The sequence below is a fragment of the Lontra canadensis genome, unplaced genomic scaffold, assembly GCF_010015895.1.
Source record: "Lontra canadensis isolate GAN:19392208 unplaced genomic scaffold, GSC_riverotter_1.0 scaffold3, whole genome shotgun sequence".
Classification (NCBI taxonomy): Eukaryota; Metazoa; Chordata; class Mammalia; order Carnivora; family Mustelidae; genus Lontra; species Lontra canadensis.
Window position 1 is genome coordinate 16,654,112 of NW_022630997.1, and position 25,001 is coordinate 16,679,112.

The 25,001-nt window shown below is 41.8% G+C and overlaps 1 protein-coding gene across 5 annotated transcripts in view; it reads left to right on the forward strand.

The window, feature by feature from the left end:
- The first annotated feature begins 13,052 nt into the window (after positions 1-13,052).
- Positions 13,053-25,001, forward strand: part of FBXW4 (F-box and WD repeat domain containing 4) — an 80,659-nt gene continuing 68,710 nt past the window's right edge. Inside the window, exon 1 of one of the 5 annotated variants that reach the window (XR_004385498.1) lies at positions 13,053-13,842. Coding sequence is in view for 2 of the 5 variants with exons in the window: in XM_032881864.1 (XP_032737755.1) it covers positions 13,115-13,842 (728 nt within the window). In the remaining 3 variants the exon portion in view is untranslated. Of the gene's footprint in view, positions 13,843-24,752; positions 24,918-25,001 lie in introns of those variants that run through there. The other 4 variants (XM_032881864.1, XM_032881855.1, XM_032881897.1 and 1 more) reach the window with 4 other exon arrangements.

The following is a 25,001-nucleotide window of genomic DNA, read 5'->3' on the forward strand; positions in this document are numbered from 1 at the left end:
TGTTTCATTCCTTTTGGGCACTTAATGTTTTAAAGGAAGAAAGCAAGAGGGAAGAAAAGTTTATTCACACCAGAACAGTTACATGTACCTATATGTTTCTGCCTGTCTCGAGTTAGGAGACTAAGGTCAAGAGCACTTGTTGGAGGAAGGGCAACCTAAATTCAGTTTTTAAAAGAGGTGAAAAAACGCTAAGTGACAAAGACTGTCATAGGGCATTTTAGAGATACCTTTTAAAATAATTTCCTAAGCTAAGCTAGTAATCGTGAGGTTTGCTATATGGTCTTTCCTTCACTACTTGGAATATCGGTTCTATTTTTTTTTTTTTTTTGGTTGTTGTTGTTTACATTTTGGCTAGATGAGGGGTTCACTGGGAAAGAGGTTTAAAATGGGGTGCTGTACTAATGAAGCAGGGATTTACTAAAACCAGACCACTCCAGAAATTCTACAAAACACTGTCATTTACATCCAACAGGTGGACACACATACCAATTACAAATGAAAGAATCTTTGATTAATGGGAGTCCTTGGGGTGTGCTGAATAAAACGAACCCAATATCCAAAATGTATTTGTAGTGTGAGGTGGAGATATGCAGGTCACAAGTGCTGCTTATGTTAGTCGTTTTAATTTTTCCCTGTTGGAGCCCCTGTGTACAAAACTTGAGAAAGCAAGACCTTGATTTGCTCAGGTTTCCCTGAGGAGGGGCCGCAGAATCCTTGAAGCATGATTTGAAAAAGATGGATAAGATATTCCACCCAAAATTCAACATCACCTTTAATCTTGCCCTCTCCTCCTCTAATCCCTAGGTAATGTTTTGTGCTTCTTTTGCAGGAAAGCAATTTTGTTAATCACTTTAGCACCAATTCTTGCATCCCTGGCAATACTCAGAACTGCCTCCATCCAAGTCTTTGATGTGGGAAAGAAACACACACACTCTTTCACATGTAATCTGAAAACAATTCACCTCTTGCCAATGAATGCACAGCACTCCACTTTAATAGAGAGCAAGTTCTGTGGAGGTTTCTAATCCTTTCTGCCAAAGAAGAGAGAGAGGGAATCACTCAGGTAGCCCAACCTCATTCAGGAGTTAAAATCACTTGGAATGTTTTGTGGTGGGCTGGGGGTTTTTTACAAAATATTACTTGCTGAAGATTACTGCTCTCAGGGGAAATCAAAACAACTCAAGATCAAAAAAATAAATAAATAAAAAATAAAAAAAATAAAAAAAGATTCCCCATCCCCAGCTCAAACAGGATATTCTTCTCCACGCAGATAACTCTTGATCTAAGTGTATTACAAGAAACCTGCTCTAATCCCTCAAAGCAATGGTGTTATAGATAAGTAGGAGTAACTCAGGTGGCTTAAATTCCAGAAATGTACAAAAAGATTTGGTTGGAAACAAAACTAAAGAAGAAAGGAAGCTCAGTCTGCATTGCTGTGACTTGAAGAGGTAAATTTAGGGCAGTAAAAATGCAAAGAATGACCCCGAAAAAAGAAATAGCCATAAAGTTCAGAATTGTCTTAATGGTATTATCGGCTGCTTACAGCATGTGTCTGAATGTGTGTGTGCTTTCGGGGTGTGTTTGTGTGTTTAGAGACAGTGAAATTGTTTTACTGATTTCAGGATCTGCTGGAGTTCATTTGAAAACTTAATTATACATTTTACCGTGATGCTACAACATTCTGAAGCTTTATTTCTCAAGTGATTTTCTTTCTCTTTTTATCATTTGTAGTTGAGTTCCAGTATTTTCTTCCTGCTCAGTCCTTTCTCCTAACATATCACTGCTGACTTAAAATGCAATGGGGATGGACTTGATGCTTTTTCCTTCTGTCAGTAATCACCATATTTTCACAGTCTGGGTATTCATTTTGATCTACTTTCTGACATCCCAGTTAACAGATTGCAAATTCCCCCTCCCCCTTGTCAACCGTAGCTCTCTATAACAAAGTAATGACAATTTCTTTCATTATGGCCTCCTCCGTTTACCCAAAACATGCTTGAAAATGCCCTTTCACTTTTTAAAGTGTGCCTCCTTTTGAGAGGTAAAGTTTGAGATTTGATAGGTGATACATATAAATGGTTAGTAGTTAAAAATTCTGAAAGTATGAAATAGCACGCAGCCCTGGTCCCCTCCTTAGAAGCAAACATTGGTACTAGGTTTTTGTGTAACTCTCCAGAGGTTTTTGGAGTACAGAAGTCAACGCACACAAATGTAGTTTTCTCTGCAAATGGCATTCTATTCTACACTCTCTTCTATATTTTGCTTTTTTCACTCAGTGTGTATTAGAGCTCATTTTATAACAATGCGTATGATCTTCCTCATTCTTTTCTTTTAATTTTAAATTGATCTTCCTCATTCTTTTTTTTTAATTTTAAATTGATCTTCCTCATTCTTTTTCAGTTGCTTACTATCCTATTCTACAGATGTTCTGTGATTTATTTAAACAGTGTATAATATATATGTTCCAAATGTTTCCGTTGTCTGTCAGTGGCTTGTTTCTTCACTGGTTGTATCTACAACTCTATCGTAGGTGCTGTAATTAAGTGACTGAGTTGAAATGTGGAGGGCTCTTGGACAAATTTTCAGATTTATTTTCTAAACATTTAAAAACGTAAAAAAAATCACCCAAAGTGATATGGGTTTATAGTTTTAAAAAAATTGCATTATGGAAGATGTGTGATGTCAAGACTTGGAATGATTTTTTGAATTATTTCCTCTCAGTATAATCATGGATCCCGCCTGGTTTGTGTCATGACATAACTGCTTAAACATTTAAAACTCCAATTTTCATTGATTTTTCTATATGGGTTAACATAAGATTCTGTTTTTAGAATTTCCTTCCAGTAGCTGATATGAGCTTTAATTCTTTTAACCTACAAAGTATTATTAAATGTTGCTTCATACACCTCTAATTAAAAACCAATTTGACATGCTATCTCATGACTAAGGAGGCAAAACTGAGAAACTGGAACTTCTACTTGACCTCAGCTCTTTTGGGAGAGCGAGGCAAGCTGTGGGGCCTGACCATTGTGATTTATCTCCTGTTATTGAGTAGTCTAAGAGATGAAGATCTTGGGAGGTTATAGATTAGATCCCCTGAAGCAGGAAGAGGTCCAGGGTAGCCCCGAGATTGGTCATACTTAAAGCATGCATGAGCATATGGGCAAAAATTTCTCTCTACTTATTGGTGGCTCCATAGCACTTGGAAGCCCATGCCCTTGCCAAGTAAGGATTTGAACTCTTAACTCTGCCTGAGTAGGGCTGATATCTGTGTGATTATTGTTTGGTTCTACTTTCAGACCAAGTTCAGTTTCAGCTTTTTTTTTTTTTTAAGATTTTATTTATTTATTAGACACACAGAGAGAGAAATCACAAGTAGGCAGAGAGGCAGGCAGAGAGAGAGGAGGAAGCAGGCTTCCTGCTGAGCAGAAAGCCCGATGCGGGACTCGATTCCAGGACCCTGAGATCATGATCTGAGCCGAAGGCAGAGGCTTAACCCACTGAGCCACCCAGGCGCCCCAGTTTCAGCTTTTTAATGTGTTCATTTTGCTCCTGATTTATGATCTTCTCTTGCAGATAGAAGTTTAGCTTTTCTTTGCTCACTCTTACTGGGAGACTCTTCTGGCAGAAAGCCTGTCATCTGTTGTAAAAGAGAGCTGGTGTTGACTTGAAGCAACAGAGTTGGTGGTCCAGTAGCCATTGTCCTGTGTCAGGAGCAGGTGGTCTCACTAAACTCCATGTGTTTGGAAACTTCTCTGACCAGTGCTTGCGCTGTTAAAGGAAGAAGAGCTCAAGCTGTACTCCATGTTTTCCAGGTCAATCTACTGAACCTGGGAAAATCCCCAGGGGCTAGCTTGGCCCTCTTCCTGCTTTTCTCTCCATGGTGGATTTTAAGTGTAGGGGATTTTCCTCATTCATCTCTGCATTTGTGTTTGAAACAGCTGCTATAGAAAAGAAAATAGGCACATTATATAGAATATATAATTTTTAGGGAGCAGTGATACAGGATCTCAAGGATAACAGTGCAATTTTAGTACAAAGGCCATAACTTCTCTTGATGTAGTATATGAATGTGTGTGTCTATATCCATTTTTTTTTACTAAAGTAAAAACAAAAAAAATTAAACAAGACTTTTCCTTATTTTACTTACATCCAAAGTTTTGTTCATATTTAACAACTGAATACAACTCCACCATCTGTTCAGAATAATGTAATTGAAACTCTAGAAAAGTTGCTTTTTGTGTTTCTCTCTCTCCCCTTCTCTCTCTCTCTCTTTTTTTTTTAAGAGAGGGAGGGTTGGGGGGGAGGGGCAGAGGGAGAGGAAGAAAGAGAATCTTAAGCAGGCTCCATGCGGGACACAGGGCTCAATCTCATAAACCTGAGATCATGACCTGAACCAAATATTTATATTTGATCTGGCACTTTCTTCCAGAACTACTAAAAATATTTAATTTTTTTCTAGAGCATAATTATCACTCTTTTCTTAGAAGAGAACTTATAAGATCATACTTACATGTATCCTTTTTTGCAAAAAAAAGATTTATTTATTTTAGAGAGAGAGAGGGAACAGGGGAGGAGAAGAGGGAGAGAGAACCCCAAGCAGACTCCATGCTGAGTGCAGAGCCCCATGCGGGGCTCGATTTCACAACCCTGAGATTGTGACCTCAGCTAAAACCAGTAGTTGGTGCTCACCTGACTGTGCCAGCTGGATGCCCTGCATGTATTCTATCTTAGTGATGACCTTATTTTTATTTATCTATGTATGTTTGTATGGATATTGGTTTATAAGTATATATTTATTTATTTAAAGACATCCCCAGTTGATCACGAAAATTTCACAAGATTTTGTGGTTTCCTTCATCTTTAAGTTTTATATCTTCTATCATCTTGTGCCAAATGAGTGTTCCTACTGACAGAGATCAGAAAAATCACAAATTCCGGTGCCACACAGTGACATAGGAGTTTATCTTATTCTAATGCAGATGGTGTACTCTATATCACCTGTTGACATGGAGAAGGCTATCTCAGACTAATGATAACATTACCTAACTGGCAGATCTGGGAATCTATTTTCTCTTCCCCACAGTTACATTTTGTATTTGTATCCTGCCAACCCCCTTACTTGTTCTACTCATTATAGATATGGAGTATGGAGTCCTTAAATTTTGTATATATGTGTGTATATTTACATTTATATGTTTAAATACATAATATCATTTCTATAAAAATTGATACTTGGAAATGTCTGTTTTCTCATAGTTGTAAAGTTAGGACAGTATCTTGGAATGATATCTGTCCTTTTGGAAAATGAACTTTCTTTTTTTTTAATTTATTTGACAGACAGAGATCACAAGTAGGCAGAGAGGCAGGCAGAGAGAGAGAGAGGGGGAAGCAGGCTCCCTGGTGAGCAGAGAGTCTGATGTGGGGCTTGATCCCAGGACCCAGCGATCATGACCTGAGCCGAAGGCAGAGGCTTTGAGCCACCGAGCCACCCAGGCGCCCCAGTATCATGTATTTGTAATGATTAATGGACCAATCAGAATTCCTGTTTATACCTAACATCCTTTTTCTTTTTTGCTCCAGGATAGCCCATTAAATTTAGTTGTCATGTCTCCTTTGGCACCTCTTGGCTGTGACAGTTTCTTAGACTTCCCTTGTTTTTGATGGTCTTGACATTTTTGAGGAGCACTGGTCAGTTAGTTTGTAGAATGTCTGTCAGTTGGGATTTGTCTGATTTTTTTTTTTTTCATTATCAGACTGAGATTATAGGTTTTGGGGAGGAATGCCACAGAGATAAAGTACCATTTTCAGGGGTGCCTGGGTGGCTCAGTCAGTTAAACATCTCCCTTTGGCTTGGGTCATGATCCCAGAGTCCAGGGATTAAGTCCTGTGTCACGCTCCCTGCTCAGCCAGGAGTCTGCTTCTCTCTCTCCCTCTGCCACTGCCCCACCCCATGCACTCTCCTTCTCTCTCTCTCAAATAAATAAGTAAAAGCTTAAAGAAAAAAAAAGTACCATTTTCATCACAATATATCAAGGGTACCTACTATCAACATGACTTATCACTGTTGATGTTGACCTTGATCACCTGGCTGTAACAGTGTTCGTCAGCTCCCTCCACTGTAAGTTTACTCTCCCCGGCCTTTCCGTATTGTATTCTTTAGAAGGAATCGCTATGTGCAGCCTTCACTTTAGGAGTGGGGGTGGGTGAGAGTTAATGCTCTGCCTTAGTGAAGATGAAATAGAACACAAATTATTAGGGATTCTTCTGCATGGATGATGTGTAAAATTAACTTTAATATTAAAATGAACTAATACTAAAATATTAAAATGAACTAATTTAATTATTTCTTACATTTAGATGTAAACGCTTATTAGGATTTTTCAGGAACTGATTATGTAATACATGTTCACTGCAGAAGACCTAGAAAATGCAGAAAAGTGTAAAGTAACAGCAATAGAACTATCCATGATTCTCTCTCTTATAAGCGTCCAATTCTAGCATTTGGTCATATTTCCTTCTGGTTTTTTTCTGCAGAAAGTATTTTTAAACTGTACTTTTTATTTATTTATTTATTTATTTATTTATTAGATTTTTTTTTTTTTAAATTTATTTGATAGACACATCACAAGTAGGCAGAGAGGCAGGCAGAGAGAGAGAGAGAGGGAAGCAGGCTCCCCACTGAGCAGAGAGCCCGATGCGGGACTCCATCTCAGGACCCCGAGATCATGACCTGATCCGAAGGCAGAGGCTTTAACCACTGAGCCACCCAGGCGCCCCTATTTATTTATTTTTATTTAAATTCAATTTAGTTAACATAGAGTGTATTATTAGTTTCAGGCTCGAATTAATGATTGATCTGTTGCTCATTACATCAAGTGCTGTCCTTAAGGCCCATCACCCAGTTACCTTAAAATTGTTTCATATGAAATAAAAATCTTTTGTCTTTGAATATGACAAAGATGGTGGATTCATAAAAAAACAGAAGATCTTGGTGGTATATCTAACATGACGAATATAAACTACCAACCCGATAATTTCTGAAAACAAAACTTTAGACTCCATCCTTCTATTTGTGAGGTGCTCACCTGTTTATAGATACAGTATTCATTGTTAGGCCTCGTATTTCTTCTCGTTTTTTTTTTTTTTTTAAGATTTTATTTATTACTTTGACAGACAGAGATCACAAGCAGGCAGAGGGTGGAGGGGAAGCAGGCTCCCCGTTGAAGCAGAAAGCCCAATGCGGGACTCGATCCCAGGACCCTGGGATCATGACCTGAGCCAAAAGCATAGGCTTTAACCCACAGAGCCACCCAGGTGCCCCTCTTCTCATTTCTAATACTCTAATTTGTTCTTTATTTTACTAATACATGATACACATTTTAGATGGAATAAATAAAGTTTAATGAAACTTGGGTGGCTAGTTAAAAATTCTGGTTGGGCGCCTGGGTGGCTCAGTGGGTTAAGCCTCTGCCTTCGGCTCAGGTCGTGATCTCAGGGTCCTGTGATCTAGCCCCGCATCAGGTTCTCTGCTCCACAGGGAGCCTGCTTCCCCCTTTCTCTCTGTGCCAACTTTCGAGCTCTCTCTCTGTCAAATAAATAAATAAAATCTAAAAAAAAAAAATTCTGGTAATAATTTAGGTTTCAAATCTCCAACTTTCTTATTGCATGGCATGTTTGGACTCAAGACAACTTTTTCTTTTCGATAGACTTTATTGACTTTGTAAAGGTGATACCCCTTCCTATTTAAATGAATCAAGGAATACAGAAAAGTACAAAGTAAAACCTAAAAATTTATTACCTAGAAATAACCATTATTTTTCAAAAAAATTTTATTTGAGGGGCGCCTGGGTGGCTCAGTTAAGTGTCCAACTCTTGATTTCAGCTCAGGTCTTGATCTCAAGGTTGTGAGTTCAGCCCTGTGTTGGGCTCCATCCTGGGCCTGGAGCTTGCTTAAACAATTTTTTTTTTCATTTGAGTATAGTTGACCACAATGTTGTGTTAATTGCAGGTGTACAGCATACTGATTCAACTTCTTTACACGTTATGCTGTGCTTACACAAGGTAGTTACCATCTGTCACCATATAACACTATTACAGTGTTACTGGCTATATTCCCTGTGCTGTGCCTCTTATTCCTGTGACTTTACTCATTCCATAACTGGAATCCTGTGTCTCCCACTCTCCTTCCTATTTTGCCCACTCCGCTCTCCCTCCCCTCTGACAACCATCAGCTTGTTCTCTGTATTTATAGGTCTGATTCTACTTTTTATTTATTTGTTTTGTTTTTTAGATTTCACATGAGTGAAATCATATGGATTTATCTTTCTCAGTCTGACTTATTTCACTTAGCATAATACCCTCTAGGTCCATCCATATTGTTGCAAGTAGCCTAATATTATCCTTTTTATGGCTACATAATATTCCAGCAGAGGGGTGTGTGTGTGTGTGTGTGTGTGTGTACATACACCACATCTTCCTTTTCCATCGTATATGGACACTTAGGTTGTTTCTGTATTTTTGGCTATTGTAAATAATGCTGTAATAAATGTAGCGGCACACTTATCTTTTCAGATTAGTGTTTTGTTTCTTTTGGGTACATACCCATTACTGGAATTATTAGATTATGTGGTATAGAAAGAACCATTATTAGCATCATTTCACAAAATCTCCCCTTGCATATTTACAAACGGATAAATTTACAAAAAGGGGTTATATAATATGTACCATACATATATGGTTATTTAATTAATTAATTTATTTGTAAAGATTTTATTTCCTTGAGAGAGAGAGAGCACAGAAGGAGAGTGAGAGGAAGAAGCAGATTTCCCACTGAGCAGAGAGCCCGACGTGGGGCTTGATCCCAGCACCCAGAGATCATGACCTAGGCTGAAGGCAGATTCCTAACCGACTGAGCCATATAGGTGCCCCCATATATTGTTATTTAAATTTAACAGAGGAAATTGAAGCTGAAGCAAATTGTTAAACTTTAGTTAAATGTTCTTTTGCAAGATAGATTAGTTCCTACAAGTCCCTTTAAAGTTTTGCAGAAAGATTAAGGATAGCACTAAGAGGCTGGAGATCTACATAGTTAACTCTTAGAAGGTATTGGAGATGAGAAAGGAGCTACTTTAACTACTTAGAAGCTACTTTTATTTAGATACCAGAATTGCTTGATGGTCAAAGGTAAAGTATACTACTATTAAATGTGTCTGTCAGTTGCAAGGGATCTCAGAGGACCCTGAATTCAGTGTCTTTTTCCATTCTCTGCTATGTATGGTAAAGGCATGGTTCAGAGTATAGCTTTGTTTTGGGGTTAGACTGCCAGTTAGGAACCATGAGGCCACAGGCCTCAGTCTCATCTCCTGCAAAAAAACTGGGTTAATAGTATCTTCCTCATGTGACTGTTGATAGGATCAAGATAATACATGGAAAGCTCTTGTAATAGTGCTTGATCAATAGTGTTTAATAAATATACGCTATTATTATTATACAAGAATAATGGTGAGTATCTGAACCGGTATATGCCATTGAAAACTATCATTCACAAAATAATCTCTTTCTAATTCATCTCAGAATGATTCCTCTGTTAAATCTGCCCACTTCCTAAAGTTGAAGGCTGGAGCCCTGAGTCTTTGACCGAGGGGTACATAGATTCCTGTCTGAGACTGCCTCCTATGTTTATAAGAATGGATGGAACACACAATTCTAGTATTGTTTACAATCCTAAGCATACATTATTACCTATAACAGCAATAGTCACTACTATGCACATCACTTACATGGACATGCACAAAGAACTGTATTTCTATACTTAAAAATCCTCTTTAAAAGTAAATAATGTTAGTGTTTCTAAATACCCAATATGAAGTTCATATTGAGTCTTAAGGTTGTTGGTTTTTTTTTTAATTTGACAGAGAGAGACACAGCTAGAGAGGGAACACAAGCAGGGGGAGAGAGAGAGGAAGAAGCAGGCTTCCTGCTGAGCAGGAGCTCAATGCGGGGCTCAGTCCCAGGACTCTGGGATCATGACCTGAGCCGAAGGCAGACATCTGACAACTGAGCCACCCAGGTGCCCCGAGTGTTAAGTTTTAATATGTTTCTGACTAAGTTGAAAGTAGTCTAATGTCCTCAGTTTACTTATTAGTATGCAAATTAAAATTTTAATAAAAAGCCTTATAAAAATAAAGGTAAATTTCACTCCCTACGTTATTTTATTCCTTCCTGAATTTGAACTTCAAGGGAGTTGATGACTTTTCTTAAAAATATTCTAAATATTTTCTTAAAAATATTCTAAATATTCTAAAGAATATTCTTTCTATCTCCCTTTTTGGGGACTACTAATATATTTATTTTCTTTGATAGTAAAATGCTATTCAGGTACTCCATGAAGAATATATACATTTATTTTCATTATAAACCCATCTTTCAGGCATAGTTGATTTTTTTTTAAGTGCTTTATCCCAAAAAAAGAATTTTGAGGTAAAAATTACCTGGGTTTCTTCTCATGCTCAGGACTTTAGGGATACACATCACCACCAAGTTACAGAACATATGCCAATTTTCCATTTTGGCTTTGCCTTTCTACATAGTAGGCTTTTTTGGGTAAATCATTAAACCATAAATTCTAGTTCAAACAGTTCACTTGATTTCTAGTTTGAGTGTGAAAGAGGGTGATTTGATGTTTTTAAATGATGGTGTAGTTTCTCCACCAATAAAGGTAACATAGGGTAAAGAATAAGTTACATTTCTGTGAAGGTAGATTTTGACTTGATTTATGTTGGGTTAATCAAGTAAGTTTTTGTGTCTTCCAGTTTTCCAGTAAAACTAGGTCATGTGCATAAACTCAGCTTTACTCTATAGAGGAATGGTTAAAAAATAGTCAAATAATAAGAAATTACAAATATGTCTAAATCTGAACACAAAATATAAGAACCATATGCTATATTCGTCTTCCTTCCATCATGGCTCATGGTACATAAATGTAGCAAAATCAATACATGTTGAGTTGACGACCTTGCCTCAGTTTGTAGTATTCCTGCCTCAAACCTTCTGACAGTTGGATACCTATGAATAAATTTCTTTATAATGATCTTTAAGAGATAGTCTAAATTCTTTAGTTGTACTGAATATCATATCAAATATTATTTTTATTTAAGTAAACCACTGGCTGGAGTTTGGAAATCTTTTTCTACTCAAAGCCTTTGTTGCATTTCTTTTTCTTTTCTTTTTTTTTTTTTTAAGGGTATTTTTTGTAACAGGATTTGACCTGTAACTATTACTGAGCATTTTCTTAGAGGAGTTCAAAGCATTTTACAGGGATCATCTCATTTATCCCTCGAAAGTAAGGCAGAGGCATTATCTCCACTATAAACTGAGAACACTAAAAGGCCAAGATAGGTGGGGTTTTTTGTTGTTGTTTTGCTAAGATCAAAAAGTAATTCTAGGGCAAAGCCAGATTCCGGTCTGACCTTGTTACATGATGCTTCTACAGCATAATAATGCTGTGTCGTAGCTTTCCTAGGTCTCCCCTTGGCTCTCCTAGGTATCGAATAATTTCCAGAGGTGATTTCTCATTCATTCTTGCTCCCTGAAAATGGGCCTTCAGATATAAATACAAAATAAAACGCTCAAACACGATTTGGGGTATAGGCTACACAGGGTTAGTCATCTTCCTCCCAAATCTTACTGCCTAGTCCAGTGCTATGTATAGAAAAACAGTTGGGGCCATAAATGCAAGTCACATGTACAGTTTTATTTAATTTTTAATTTGTACTTAATTCTTATTATTTTTTAAAGATTTTATTTATTTATCTGACAGACCACAAGAGGGAATACAGGCAGGGGGAGCAGAAGCAGGAGAGGGAGAAGCAGGCTCCCAGTTGAGGGGGGAGCCCAACTCTGGGCTCTATCCTAAGACTCTGGGATCATGACCTGAGCCGAAGGCAGAAGCTTAATGACTGATGCGCCCCTTATTTTTAAAGATTTAAAAAATTTATTTAGAGAGTGAGAGTGTGGGCAAGAGGGGGGCAGAGGGAAAGAGACTCTCAAGCTGTCTACCCCCTGAGCACAGAGCCTGATGGGGGCTCCATCTCACAACCCTGAGGTAACAACCTGAGCCCAAATCAAGAGTTGATGCTCAACTGACTGAGCCACCCAGGGGCCTCTATAAATTACCTAGTAGTTACATTAAAATATATTTTATTTACCCAGTGCATCAAAAATCTTTATCATTTCAACATGTAATATGCAAGTTTTAAGTAACATGCTTTTTCTTATATAAGTCTTCAAAATCTGTTGTATGTTTCCCATAGCACACCTCAGTTTGGACCAGCCACCTTTCAGATACTCAGTAGCTACAAGGGTCTAGCAGGATGTGTTGGGACAGCTTGCGCAGACTTCAGTAGGGTTTTCTTAGCTCTCCCTTCAGATTGGTGCCCTTGTGAATGGAATGCGTGGTGTGGGGGAAGGACTCCTGGGTGACCTTGGAGAGTCCATTTGCACTTGTGTGGTAAATAGTAAGAATCCCCAGGTTTTGCCATTTCCTGATAACATCACTGGGAGTTACGGATTCAGGACCTAGAGGACTGCAGCCTCCCCAAATGTCTAAAACACCAACTCACGGTCCTGACCGGGTTCCTACCCTGTGGGAGGACCCGGCCTAAGGAAAGTGCCAAGTTCCAGGGCTGCGGTTTCAGGGGGCCCTGGGAAGTGGCCTGTCGAAAGGAGGCATCACCAAGGAAGAGGAGGGCTCCTGGAGAGGGAAGGCCACCGAAGTGGATGCTTCTTGAGGGCAGAGGTACTACGAGGTAGATTCGTAGAAGGCGGAAGCTCTTCTTGGGGCCTTTGGCGCCCCGCAGCCGGCCTCGCATGCCAGACGAGTGAATGCATGTGCTTCCATCCGATGCTCCCGGCGGCCCTGCCTACGGGGGAGGGGGTCCGCTCCCTGGCCTGGCCCGCATCCCGCAGCTGCTCCACGGCCGCGGGTGTGAGGGGCGGGCCCAGGTCTCGGCCCGCGCCGCCCCATGTGACCCGGTCCGACATGGTGTCGCCTCCTCCCGGGGCGGCGGCGGCGGCGGCTCGCCTCTGCTTCGGGCTGGGCCCGCGGCCGCTCATGGGCAGCCAGGGCCACCCGGGGCCGCCCGGGAACGGCGGGCCGGGCGAAGGCGAGGGCGGGGAGGCGAGGAAATTGCAGGAAGGGAGGGTTGCGAGGGGGAAGCGAAGGAAGGGGAAGGGGAAGGGGAATGGAAAAGCGGGAGCAGGGCAGGGCGGAAGAGGAAGCGGGGCGGAAGGGAAGCCGGGGCTGCAGAAAGCGAAGGAGGCAGCGGGGTTGGGGGCCGAGGCGGGAGCCAGGGCAGGCCCGGGGGAGGAAGGAGAAGGAGGCGGAAACGTGGAGGAAGGGGCGAGAAGGATCGTGAGGGGAGATGAGGGGAGCGCAGGGGCGGGGAGGGAGGCTAGAGGAAGAGGTGATGGGAAGAAGGAAGAATGGAAAGTCAGGCCTGGGCGGCGGGAGGACGCGAGGCCGGGGAGAGCGCAGGGACGAGGGGCTCAGGCTTGGGGCTGCATCGCAGGGGCTGGGGCGGCAGGGGTGGCCGTGGCGGCGGCGGCCGAGGAGGAGTCAGCGGTCAGGGAGCCGGCCGGCCGCCCCGCTGCGGGGCCAGCGCTCTTGCGCCTGCCGGAGGAGCTGCTGCTGCTCATCTGCTCCTACCTGGACATGCGGGCCCTCGGCCGCCTGGCGCAGGTGTGCCGCTGGCTGCGGCGCTTCACCAGCTGCGACCTGCTCTGGCGCCGGATAGCCCGGGCCTCACTCAACTCCGGCTTCACGCGGCTCGGCACCGACCTGTAAGCGCCCGCTCACCCGCCCGCTCCCCGCCCCGGGCCGGCCGGCGTCCCGGGAAAGGGCGGGGCGCCGCGGCCTGGTCGGCCCGGGGTTGTGTCGCACCCCGAAGGCGAGGCCCAAACCCGGCCTCGGCGGGGACCCCTCCCCAAGGGCCCCTCTCCTATCGGAGCCCTGTCCCCTCCGCCCCCAGGAAGCCTCCCTTGAGCATCCCTCAGTCGGTACCCTCCTTGGGCAGCTTCTCACAATTAGCCATCTTAAGCACTGCCTTCAGCTTGTAATTGTGTCTTCCCTCGCATAAGGTAACTGGCCCGGTGCCTCAGCACCCCCAGGAGCCAGGCTGGTCTGAGGCTTGCGACGCCTCCTTGGGTCCAGCTGTAGGACCCAAGGCCACTGTGTGGCCTATCAGAACGTTGTTATGGACATTCATCCGCTCGCCCTCTTCTGAAGGTTGTTAGGCTGCAGGACTCCGATAAAACCGAATATGGAGAAAAGGGTTCAGACCTGAAAAGAAGGCCCCTGGTCCAGGTGTCAACTGTAGTTTGACTTGATACAGGCAGAATGACACAAAAAAGGGTGCCTGCTTATGGCAGGGGACTGGTTTAGGTCCGGGTGGTATACAAAGGCATGGTACTGCAGTCTGGCCTGTTTTGGGTAGGATCTGAGACCTGTGAGTGGAAAACGTACTTGAACCATTTGAGCTGTTGAATAGGAAGGGGGAAAAAAAAATAGTATTGGGTGAGTAAAAGCTTTTTAGATTGCACCTAAAGCTCCATCCAATTTGGGTTTTAAAAAGTAATTCTAAAACAGTATAACAACATTAGTTCTTTAATCTGCAAAGCGCTATAATACCACTACCTTTAGACAACTATTCATTATTTAAAATTCCTTTTCAGTTGCATACTTCTTCCCCCATCTCAGTTGCTGTTTTACTGATCCTGCCAGAATAGGTGCATAATAAATGTTTGTAAACTCTATCATAACGAGATTAAAAACATTCCTCTAATATTAAACTTTAGTGTTGTGTCCAGATTTTTGCTATTATAGACAACAGTGAAATGAATAAAGCATTTTTGGGTAACAGCTTTTGAGATACGTCACATACCACACATTTTTAAATTAGTTCCTTAGGATAAATGCTCAAGATGGGCATTATTGGATCAAAGGTTATGGTTTATAAAATTCTACCAAGTTACGGTGGCACCAGCAAAGAATCATTAAACCAGTTGCATGTGAAAATTTAAAAATCTTCTAAAATGGTCAAAGTTTTATTTTTTGCTTTTTTTTTTTGTTGTTAACTACTGACCCCCATAAATATTTTTCCATGTGTTTGTTTCACCTGTGAGATCATCTGTACATAGTCTTTGCCCATTTATTATTGGGGTCTTGATGTTTTTCTCATAAATTTGGAATCCTGTGGGTCATAGATACTAGGCTCTCATCTGTCATCTTTGATGCAAATATTTTCTCCAGTCCTTTTTACTTTACTATTTTTAGCCTATAGAAGTTTTACATTTAAATATGTCAGAATCTGTCAGTCTTTTGTCATTTTTTTCTTTTTTTACCCCAAAGCTGAGAAATTTACAATTTCTCCACAGACCTGTTGAATCTTCTTTTTGATATTCTGCTGGCTTTCATATATTTGATTTTTTTAAGATAGTTAACACTTTCATCAATATCAGTTTTATTCTGGTGCAAGGGTGAATTTACCTTCTCTTTTTTCCCCTAAACGGCTACCTAGTTATCACAATACCTTTTGTTAAATAATTCTCTTTCACTTTGTTTTAGAAAGCTTATGTTGTTAGTCATTAAGTTTAGGTGTGTATAGACACACACACACATCTGAACTTCATTTTGTTCTGCAGATATATTTTTCCATTTTCTTACTGTTTTAAATATTGTTATTTTTTGGTAGAATCTGATATCAGTTAGGGTTAGATTTATCTCTACTCCCATTCAACTCCCCAGCAAAAAAAATTCTGTGCCTTTTCAAAAGTTTCTGTTGTTTTCACTGTAAAGTTCTTACATATCTATTGTCAAGTTTATTCCTAAGTATTCCTGTATATGTTATGTATTTTGTTTTTATTGTGAATGCAGTCTGTTTTTCAGTATGTTTTTCACCTGGGTGTTACTAATGATATACAAGGTTACTATAATCTTTTGTAAATTTTGAACCTAATTATTTTGCTTAACTTTTATTCTAGTATGATTTTGTCTAGTTATCTAGTCAGGTTTGTTATCTAGTATGATGATAATGATTCTTTGAGATCTTTTGGCATGCAGTCTTGTTACCTTCATTTCTTATAAGAAAAATTCTTTTAAAGGACCGATCAGTTGACCTTTAAGGGAAGTTGGCTAAAGTGACTGAAACCCAAGCCAGCTGAGGCAAAGCTTTCTTTCCTTATAGAGACTAAATGAATGAAAGAATTGATGTTTATTTTTCTTTCCTTTTCAAATGCTCTAAAAGAGAGATAATGGGAATGAGTGTTCGTTCTGTGAGCAAAAACAACAAAATGAAAATGAGTTTATAGTATAAAGTGCTTTGAGACTGTCAGGTGATATGGCTTTATTATTTATTAGCCATGTGTGTTTTGATTTCTTGCCCATGTCCTAGGATGGGGTATCTCCGACCTTCTAGGGAAGTTGTTTTACCACAGCACTTGATAAAGAGCAGGGTCACTGCTCATGTTTTCTGAGTTGAGGGAAGAAGTTGTGCGTGTTACAGCAGGTGGAGAGAATGTTTACCAGTGTGGTCTGTTTCTGGACAGCTGCAGAGACGTGATAAGCCACCAAGAGAGGTGGTTGTCATTCCCGGAGGGAGCCAGCATACACCCCAGTCCTCTAAGGGCGTCAGAGAGCCTGGGCCCAAAGTATAATGAGACTATGGCTGCTTGGATAGTGGCAGGACAGTAGTTTATGATTTGGGCTAGTTAACTGCAGACTGGACAGTGGGCTGTTTTTATGAGCACAGCACAAAAACTTCATTTAATCAGAAGTTACACAGCCTCACTGGACCTGAGTTTTATCATCTATAAAGAATTTTATACTTCTACATTTTACTACCCAGTAAAACAAGGCTTAAATATATGAATGCAGAAGAACCAACACAGTGTCCAGCACATAGTAGGTATTCAATAAATTGTTGTGAAATGGAACTTTTTCATTGCTTGGCTTCTCTAGTCTATATTTAGCAAAAGGGATGGTTTGAATTGGAGGTGCTACTGAAAGACAGGAGGTGGGAGAAAACACACACACACACAAAGCTTAGTTTCTCTCACCTGTCCTGAATGTTTTTGGAAGCATGACAGCAGAACCTGTGGGCCTAGGGTCTGCACTCCCTGCTGTAAGAGCCTCTTGATTCTCAGAAACACAAACTGCTAAGGTTTACTGACCTTCCGGCCCAGGGCAAGTCCCATTCAGTTTGGCTGTTCCTAACTGATCATAGCTTTGTTGAGTAAGATAAACTGCTTTGGTTCCTTGTGATTTGTTAATGGTCTTATACTTGTGCTTGAAGGCATTTTGGCCACTTTAAAACCACAAACAAATAATTTGCTTCCCTTCAGGCCTCTTGCCCAAACAGTGAACATGGGTAGGTATCGTGAGCTTTAAAAAAAAAAGTGAACACAAAAAACAGTTTGAGTCAGTCATCTGGTTTAAAATCAGTTTTCTTTGAAGGTTTTACGAAGCCTGGGGGAATAGAAATATCTTTAATATAAAAATCAAGGAAATGTTTCATATAGTGGTCTTTTAAGTTTTCCCTGAAGAGTAGGGGGGAAGCTAACCTAGTTCGCTCTTCAAGAGCAAATGAGTGAAATTTAACTCTGTCAGTTTATAATGAAGGCTAGATGCAAGAAGTAGACAGTATGACAGGTGGAAGAGCAGAGGTGCTATTTGTAAGTTCTAATACTGAAAATGAACAAGAGCAGAGAATACAGTATAGCTGTTTATATAATCTAAGAGTTTTTTTTTTAAGATACTTTTGCCAGTCTCATGTTAATTTCTCCCAAATTAAGTCCTGTGTGTTTTCAAACTTGAATTTTATTTTAGCTATCCTTTGCGCAATAGCTGGTACGCCCTTGCATTTACTTGTGGTGGATTTGCCTAGAATTAACAATGGGTGTTTAGGAAGTAAGGCTCTGAGGGGTTTGCCCTGGCATGTACATTCATTCCTCAGCCAGGGTCTTGCAGGCTTGGAGCTCTTTGAGGCTGGGGAACAGGGTATCTATTTCAGTGATGATTAACGTCCAAAGTGGTCAGATGGATACAGATAAGCAGAGTGTGTTTGTTTGTTTTAAAATGATTGTACCTAAGAGCATTTTTTGGGTCTAGAAAGCATAAAGTTTCCTTTCCTAACTCTGACCTGGAGAAGGCATTGCTGCCTGGTTACATTTAAGGTCTGAACAGTGATTTTCAGAAAACAATTAGCAACTTAAAATAGCTTAGGCTTTCTCCTTTGCCTTCCTGCCTTACCTAGGAAGGGGAGTCACTTAACTTGTTCTGTAGTTGATTGAATATTTCATAGTTGCATGTATTTCTCTTTAGCCTTTCTGGAAAGGCTTTATTTTGAATCGTTTTGTGAGTTAATAAAAGCTGAGTTCAGTCCACAGGCTTAAAATAAATAAAACAATACACCTGTGGAAGCAGGAAATGGTCTAGTGCAGTTAGTACCTCCCAATGCAAGCTGGAAGAATGGGAGAAGCCTTTTCTTCCAAGACCGTGTCAGAATATAGCGCTGCTTATATCCTTTCCAGTCTTCTAAAACTTGAGTGGTAGGGGATGAATTTCCTAACATTCAAGGCAGAAACATGGAGGAAACCCAAAGTCTTCACAGTCTGTAAGATGAGCAGCTCCTGTTGGGACGAGATCTCTGAAAATATTTCATTGCCCCATACTTTGAATTTTCTGTGCCTAGCACCTTCCGCTCAGGTAAAGATTGTGAGCTGCTGAAATCAAAATTACAGTGAAGTTACTGAGGAACCATACAGATTTTTAAAAAATGATTCTTGAGACAATAGGGAAGAATTATCCTTGTGTGACAATGTAACCTTAACTCTGGGTTGACCCTAGCGCTGGGTTCATCTCTCTTTCTAGAACAGGGAGTATTTAGGTAGACTCTTCTTAAGGCCAGTAAATGTTGAAAATTTAAGATGAGATCAGCTGTTTGAAAAAGTGAGGACAGAGTCAAGTTTTGAATTTTCTGGAAAATTGGCATACCCCTCTGATCTACAGAAACAGATTTTGACTCAGCTCCAGAATTTATCTCAGGTGAGTTAACCATCAGACAAGGTTGAGAATCCAAAGATTTGGTTTCTTTCTTTTTTTTTTTTTTGTTTTGTTTAAGATTTTATTTATTTATTTGACAGAGAGCACAAGCAGGGGGAGTGGCAGGCGGAGGGAGAGGGAGAAGCAGGCTCTCCGGCTGAGCAGGAAGCCCGACACCGGGCTCCATCCCAGGACCCTAGGATCATGACCTGAGCCGAAGGTAGACGCTTAACCAACTGAGCCACCCAGGAGCCCCAGATTTGGTTTATTGAGGAAAGTCCTTTCTATTCAGCAGTCTTGCTCAGATTTGAACAGAATTCAGATGGAAATCCAGTTATAGTCAGTGGAAATGAGGCAGTTGTGCTAATTAAGAGGTTTGTGAATCCCAAATCATGTGAGTGCTTAAACTGATCCAAAGATGAGGATGAGACTATCTGCAGAAAGAATTTATCCCTTGTTAGAGGTTTAGCTGCCTTGTCTCAACTCTGAGTCAGTTCTCCATTAGACCCAAACCATCTTCATTGCCCTCCCTAGAAGTCTGGGCCACCCAATGGGCCCTGGGCTGCCCCTCTTTAGCCCACAATTAATTGCCAGTACATTCTTTCTTCTTCTCCTTCTTTTTGGTATTTGACATGAGCTCAAATTGCTGAGAAAGGTGACAACTGTGAAATGAGGACAGGGCTTAGAGACACCTTAAAAAATACATGCAAGGGCCACTAAATGACAAGAGCAGACCGCCAGGCTCTTTCAAAACATCGCCACGTCTGTTGACTTTCCATTCCTTGTCTGCAGCACAAAATTGGAGGTCAAAGAATCATAGGAGTTAGAGATGGAAAAGACATTTGGGGTCAGCCAGTTCATCCCTCCACCTTCTTTTGCCCCTGATTCCGAATCATTCCTTACATTATATTTTCTCCCTCAGCTCTTGTACAGTTTTCACGGTCTTCACTCAACCCCGGCTGTCACCTTTGGGGAATGATGCTGGAGGCTCCATCCAGTTTCTTCTCAGCAGAGAGAGATATTGCCTCTGCTCCCAGTTGACATTCATGAACTTCTTTGTTGGTGGTCTCAGCTGAGAGGCTGAAGAGTAGGGGGAGTCTCTCCCCTGCCTGGTGATGGGGCTTTTCTACCAGAACCGAAGCGCATTTAGTGTTTGATGAAAGGGAGAGGCTGGGATATGGTGCAGTCATTGCTGAATTTGTTCCTAGACTTTTGCTTTTCAAGGCTTTTGACCTGAAAGGAGGGGTGTGTGTGTGTGTTTGTGTGTGTGTGTGTACAAGGCATGTGGTTTTGGGGAGGTGGACAGAGACAAGGCGATTATACTGACTAGGAGTTTGGTAAAAATCCAAACTTGGAAGTTGGTGGGTTAAGCAAACAAATAAAAGATACTAGTAGAGGACTGTTTCAAGAAATGCATGTTAGCGAAGACACGGAGTGGGGGCTTACTATACACAGCTTTCAGCTTTCGGTCAAGTTGAGAAGATCACATGGGTGGAGGCAAATGTTTTGAACTAGGGGATGCTGTCGTTCTTGGGGTCTCTCCTTGCTTTAAGAAAGTAGGGAAAGACAAGTCTTATGTTCACTGGCTGCCTGGTTGGGCGGGGGGAATGGTCATTTTTAGAGGCAGCTTTGGAAGGTTACCCCCAGCTCCCCATTTTGTTCCAGCAGCTGTTGGGAGCAATCCGGAGGGGGTATTATGTTTCTTCTGGTAACTCTGCCAAGAATGAGAGGAAATCCACAATCTGTGGGCTTTTTGGGGGGGAACGGGGATGGGGTGGCAGGTGATGGGACAGGGAAATTAAATTGTTTTATAGTAAATATGTTGAGATACTTTTCCTGGAAAGCTCTTTCACCAGCAGGAATGATATTTCTCTTGCTCATAAGCTTGTAATGGGTTCTTTCTCTGCAGAGAAGAGGAAGTAGTCTTCTTCCAGTACATCTTTTTCTTTCTTTCCTGTAGCTCCAGCTTTGACCTCCCATGTTTCTTGTGGGGCGGGGGGGATTTTTTTTTTTTTTTTTTAGAAAGTCCATATTGAAAAGGTGAGTCAAGATTCAGAAACAGGTACTGCCGTGTGAGCCCAAGAGTGGCCTCTCTTTAGAAGTGAGTTACTAAAGAAGAACCTCTCATTTATCCGGTACCTTGGCTGCAGCTTGACTTTATCATACTGGCCTCGAAACTGGAGATGTAAAAACTTTCTGGGTGGCGTCTGGTTCATGTTCTTTCCATCCCTTCATCCAGGTTGGAAGGGCACCAGGGATTTTGAAGCCTGGCTACTTGGGCTGAGAACCTGTTTTAGTGATTAATATGGAACACAGTTGCGAGATTAAAAACAATAAAAAACAACCCTGAGAAGCAGAGCAGTGTAATTATTCCTTACATTTCATATGGGGAGCCCAGGGAAAAGTCATTTTCAAGGTATGAGAACAAAGTCCACTTGTGAAGCTGCTAGTGCCTAATTCATGACTCACTGAGAGGATGGCCTGTTCACAAAAAAATAGTAGCATCTTTCTTGCTGTTGTTTATGCTCAGAAACTGCTAGATCAGCCTTTCTGAAAGTTGTACTGTGGGATTCGTGAAAAAACTTACTCTGTGATCAAATGAGTATGGGAAATGCTGTGCTCTTATTGCTTCTCCTGGAGGTTCACAATGCCTGTTGGTAAATGAAAGACACTGAGAAGTCCTGCAGTCAAGAGACCTGTTTAATTTTGTTTCAGCCAGCATTGTGTAAAGCGTTTGACCATACATTTTTCCCATTGCTTAATAGCTCTCTCTCTCTCTTTTTTTTTTTTAAGATTTTATTTATTTATTTGACAGAGATCACAAGTAGGCAGAGAGGCAGGCAGGGTGGCGGGGGGTGGGGGGAAGCAGGCTCCCCACTGAGCAGAGAGCCCGATGTGGGGCTCAATGTGGGGCTTGATCCCAGGACCCTGAGATCATGACCTGAGCTGAAGGCAGAGGCTTTAACCCACTGAGCCACCCAGGTGCCCCGATATCTCTTAACATCTTGGAGAACATACACAGTTAAGTGCCTTGCAAATACAGAACTTGACCAATAGTAGGAGGAAATGAAGGTGAGTGTGAACACAGTCCTAAATCCTATATTCAGGATTATGAATTGAGGTTATGCCTAGAGCTTCTAAAACTTCTTTGGACAGCTTTGACATGTGGTACCACATTAAGGTAACTTATCTGCTCAAGTTCCTTCCCTCGAGCTTCTGTAGCATAAGAATTTGGAGGCTTTGGTTGAATTCCTAAAGGTGTGGTATATTATACATTTTTAGAAAGGGACTTTGGAGCTAGAAGGTAGTATGTTTGGGCTCCTGAAAAGCTACAAGTATTGTTGAAAGTGTGACTTGCCAAAGGGAGGACTTACTTAAGTGGTTCCTAAACAGTAGCTATCAAAATACCCATTATGATAGGCCCAGGATCCTCCCATTTTGTGTCTAAGACATACTTTTATATGGTGTTAGAATTTTTGGTAGTACATGAAAGGATTAAAAGGTAAGTTTTTTCAAAAAACCAAGTTTTAGAAAGTTGAAAACCTGTATATTTATTTATTCACCATCTGGTATGTTCCTGTTTGAGTAGAACTGTTTATTGCCCTGATCTTGTTCTCTTATATCCATTCATATACCTTCCTCCAAACATGTTATCTTTATCTTATTGGCCGCAAATCGGGCCAGGGGCCACATTGTGGCTCAGTGGTTTGTCTGAAATCTTCATGAAAGTGGGTGGATCTTGAGTTGAATGAAAGTCAATTCTATAAATTGTTTAAAGTGTGATGGCATAGTTGTTCGGGGTTCCTGGTGTACCACTGCTCTGCAGCATGCCGGTTGGGATGTACTTTTAGAAGTACTAAGAGGCTAAGACTTTGTCCTGCGGAATTTAGGACTGTATTGGACAAACAAGACATAAAGCCGCAGAAAGTTAACAGTGCCTCAGGTTGTGGTACGTTCAGTCCAGGGGTTCACATGAGAGGGAGAGGACTGTTCGCAGGACTTAGGAAAGTAGAGGTGTAAGCTGGATCTTGAAGAATGGGTGAATTTTGGACTAGTGCCCAGAACAGAGAAGCAAGCGTTTGTCTGGGACAGGCTAGGCTGGTGCTGACAATACAGGAGAAGGTACAATGGCAGGAATGAATGTAAAAGAGCCGGGCTTGGCCAGAGTTCGCTTGTGTGGTGTGGGACCACAGGAGGTACGGTCGGATGAGCGAGGTGAGACCTTGCAGGGGACAGGTGGGTCTGCTGCCTCGTCTCGTACATGGTCCTCTCATCACTGTGGAGAACAGTCTCACTTCACCCCGGCTGTTGGGGCTGTGTCCCTGTTTCCTGGCCGGAAGGGTAAGCAGTTTAACACAATATAATGATTATTCATTGATTAGAAAAAATCTTATTTGGGGCGCCTGGCTGGCTCAGTCTGTTGAGTGTCCGACTCTTGATTTCGGCTCAGGTCACGATCAGGTGGTGGGATTGAGCCCCATGTCCGGCTCTGTCTTGAGTGTGGTGCCTGCTTAGGATTCTCTCTCTCCCTGTCTCCTTCTCTGCCCCTCTCTCATCTTGTGCTTGTTCTCTCCCTCTTGATCTCAAACAAACAAACAAATAAATAAATAAAAATTTAAAAAAATCTTAATTATAGGCCTCAGCTGCTGAGGCCATTGGAGGATTTAATCCAATGCAAGTGTAAAGGAAGAGTGAAAAGTGTCCTGTCTTGGGCTGTTTAAATACTTGTACACTGCCTGCTGCGCCAGGCCCTTGCCCGCCTGAGTCTTTTAACCTGGGTGTTAGCATTTTAAAGGGACCCCTCAGGAGTTCTGGCCATTGACTGACTGCCTCCTCCCCAGATGGGAACTGTTGGCCAGACTGTGACTAGTCAACATTTGTACCACCAAAGACTCTATTTTGTGGTTTAAAAAGAATAAAATTAACTACATTAAAAAAAAAAATACTTGTACATTAAAGCAGAATTCTTAGTACTGGTAGAAGGTAGGGTAGGCACAGGCAATACAAGGGACACTTTCTGGAAAGCAGGATCAAATAAATCAAGAGGCAAGGTTAAAATTCCGAGCGGTGAGCATCGTTCTGAGTAGTCCCATCTCCCCTCCTTAGCCCCGGGCGCCCTGAGATGGCCTTGTTCTCCGTTTGTGGACAGGCTCCCCACCTTTGCCCGCGTTCTGGAATCAGCAGGGACTGAGGCTTCTGGAAGTCAGGCCAGTCATGCAGGGCGGTGGCCTCCACGGCATCCAGGGGAGCCGAACTGCAGGATGGGGCAGGGAGGAAAACCGAGTCGGGATCCAGGAGTCTCAGACCTCCCTGAGATACCTGTGTTTCCGTTCCTTCAGCACAAGGCATTTTTATTCAGACTAGGTTTACTTATTTGCTTTGAGCTTGCCGGGTGAGCGAGGAGATGTGAAATGAAAGGGGACTCTAGATAACTGCCTAGATTAATTTCTGTCCCTCTGGACTCGCTTGTTGCCAAGATTTTAAGGGGCCCCATAGCTTACCACGGGCGCATGTTGTGTTGTTTTGGTTTAAAATAGGTCTTGCGCCCAGGAATGCAGTCAGACTGTAATGGTGACTAAGAGCCGGAAAGCTGAGCGGGAGGGGGCCCCCCCCAGTGGAAAATGAGCCTGAGGCAAGAGAAGGTGGGCTGGGAAAATGGAAGTTCCACCAGGCCCGCCGGCTGGTTAGAGATTCTAACCCCGCATTAACAGCCCCGTGAGAGGTTATTTACAGGGCACTAATCATTTTCGGGGGGAGCACCCCCACTTTAAACCAGCAAGTGTGTTGGAGAAACAGCCAACCGGAGAGCATTTCAAAGGTGGGAACAAGGGTCCTTATTGAATTCCAAGGGGCACCTGCTCCTGTCTTCTTAGGCACGTCTGCTGCCTTGTTCTACCAGCCC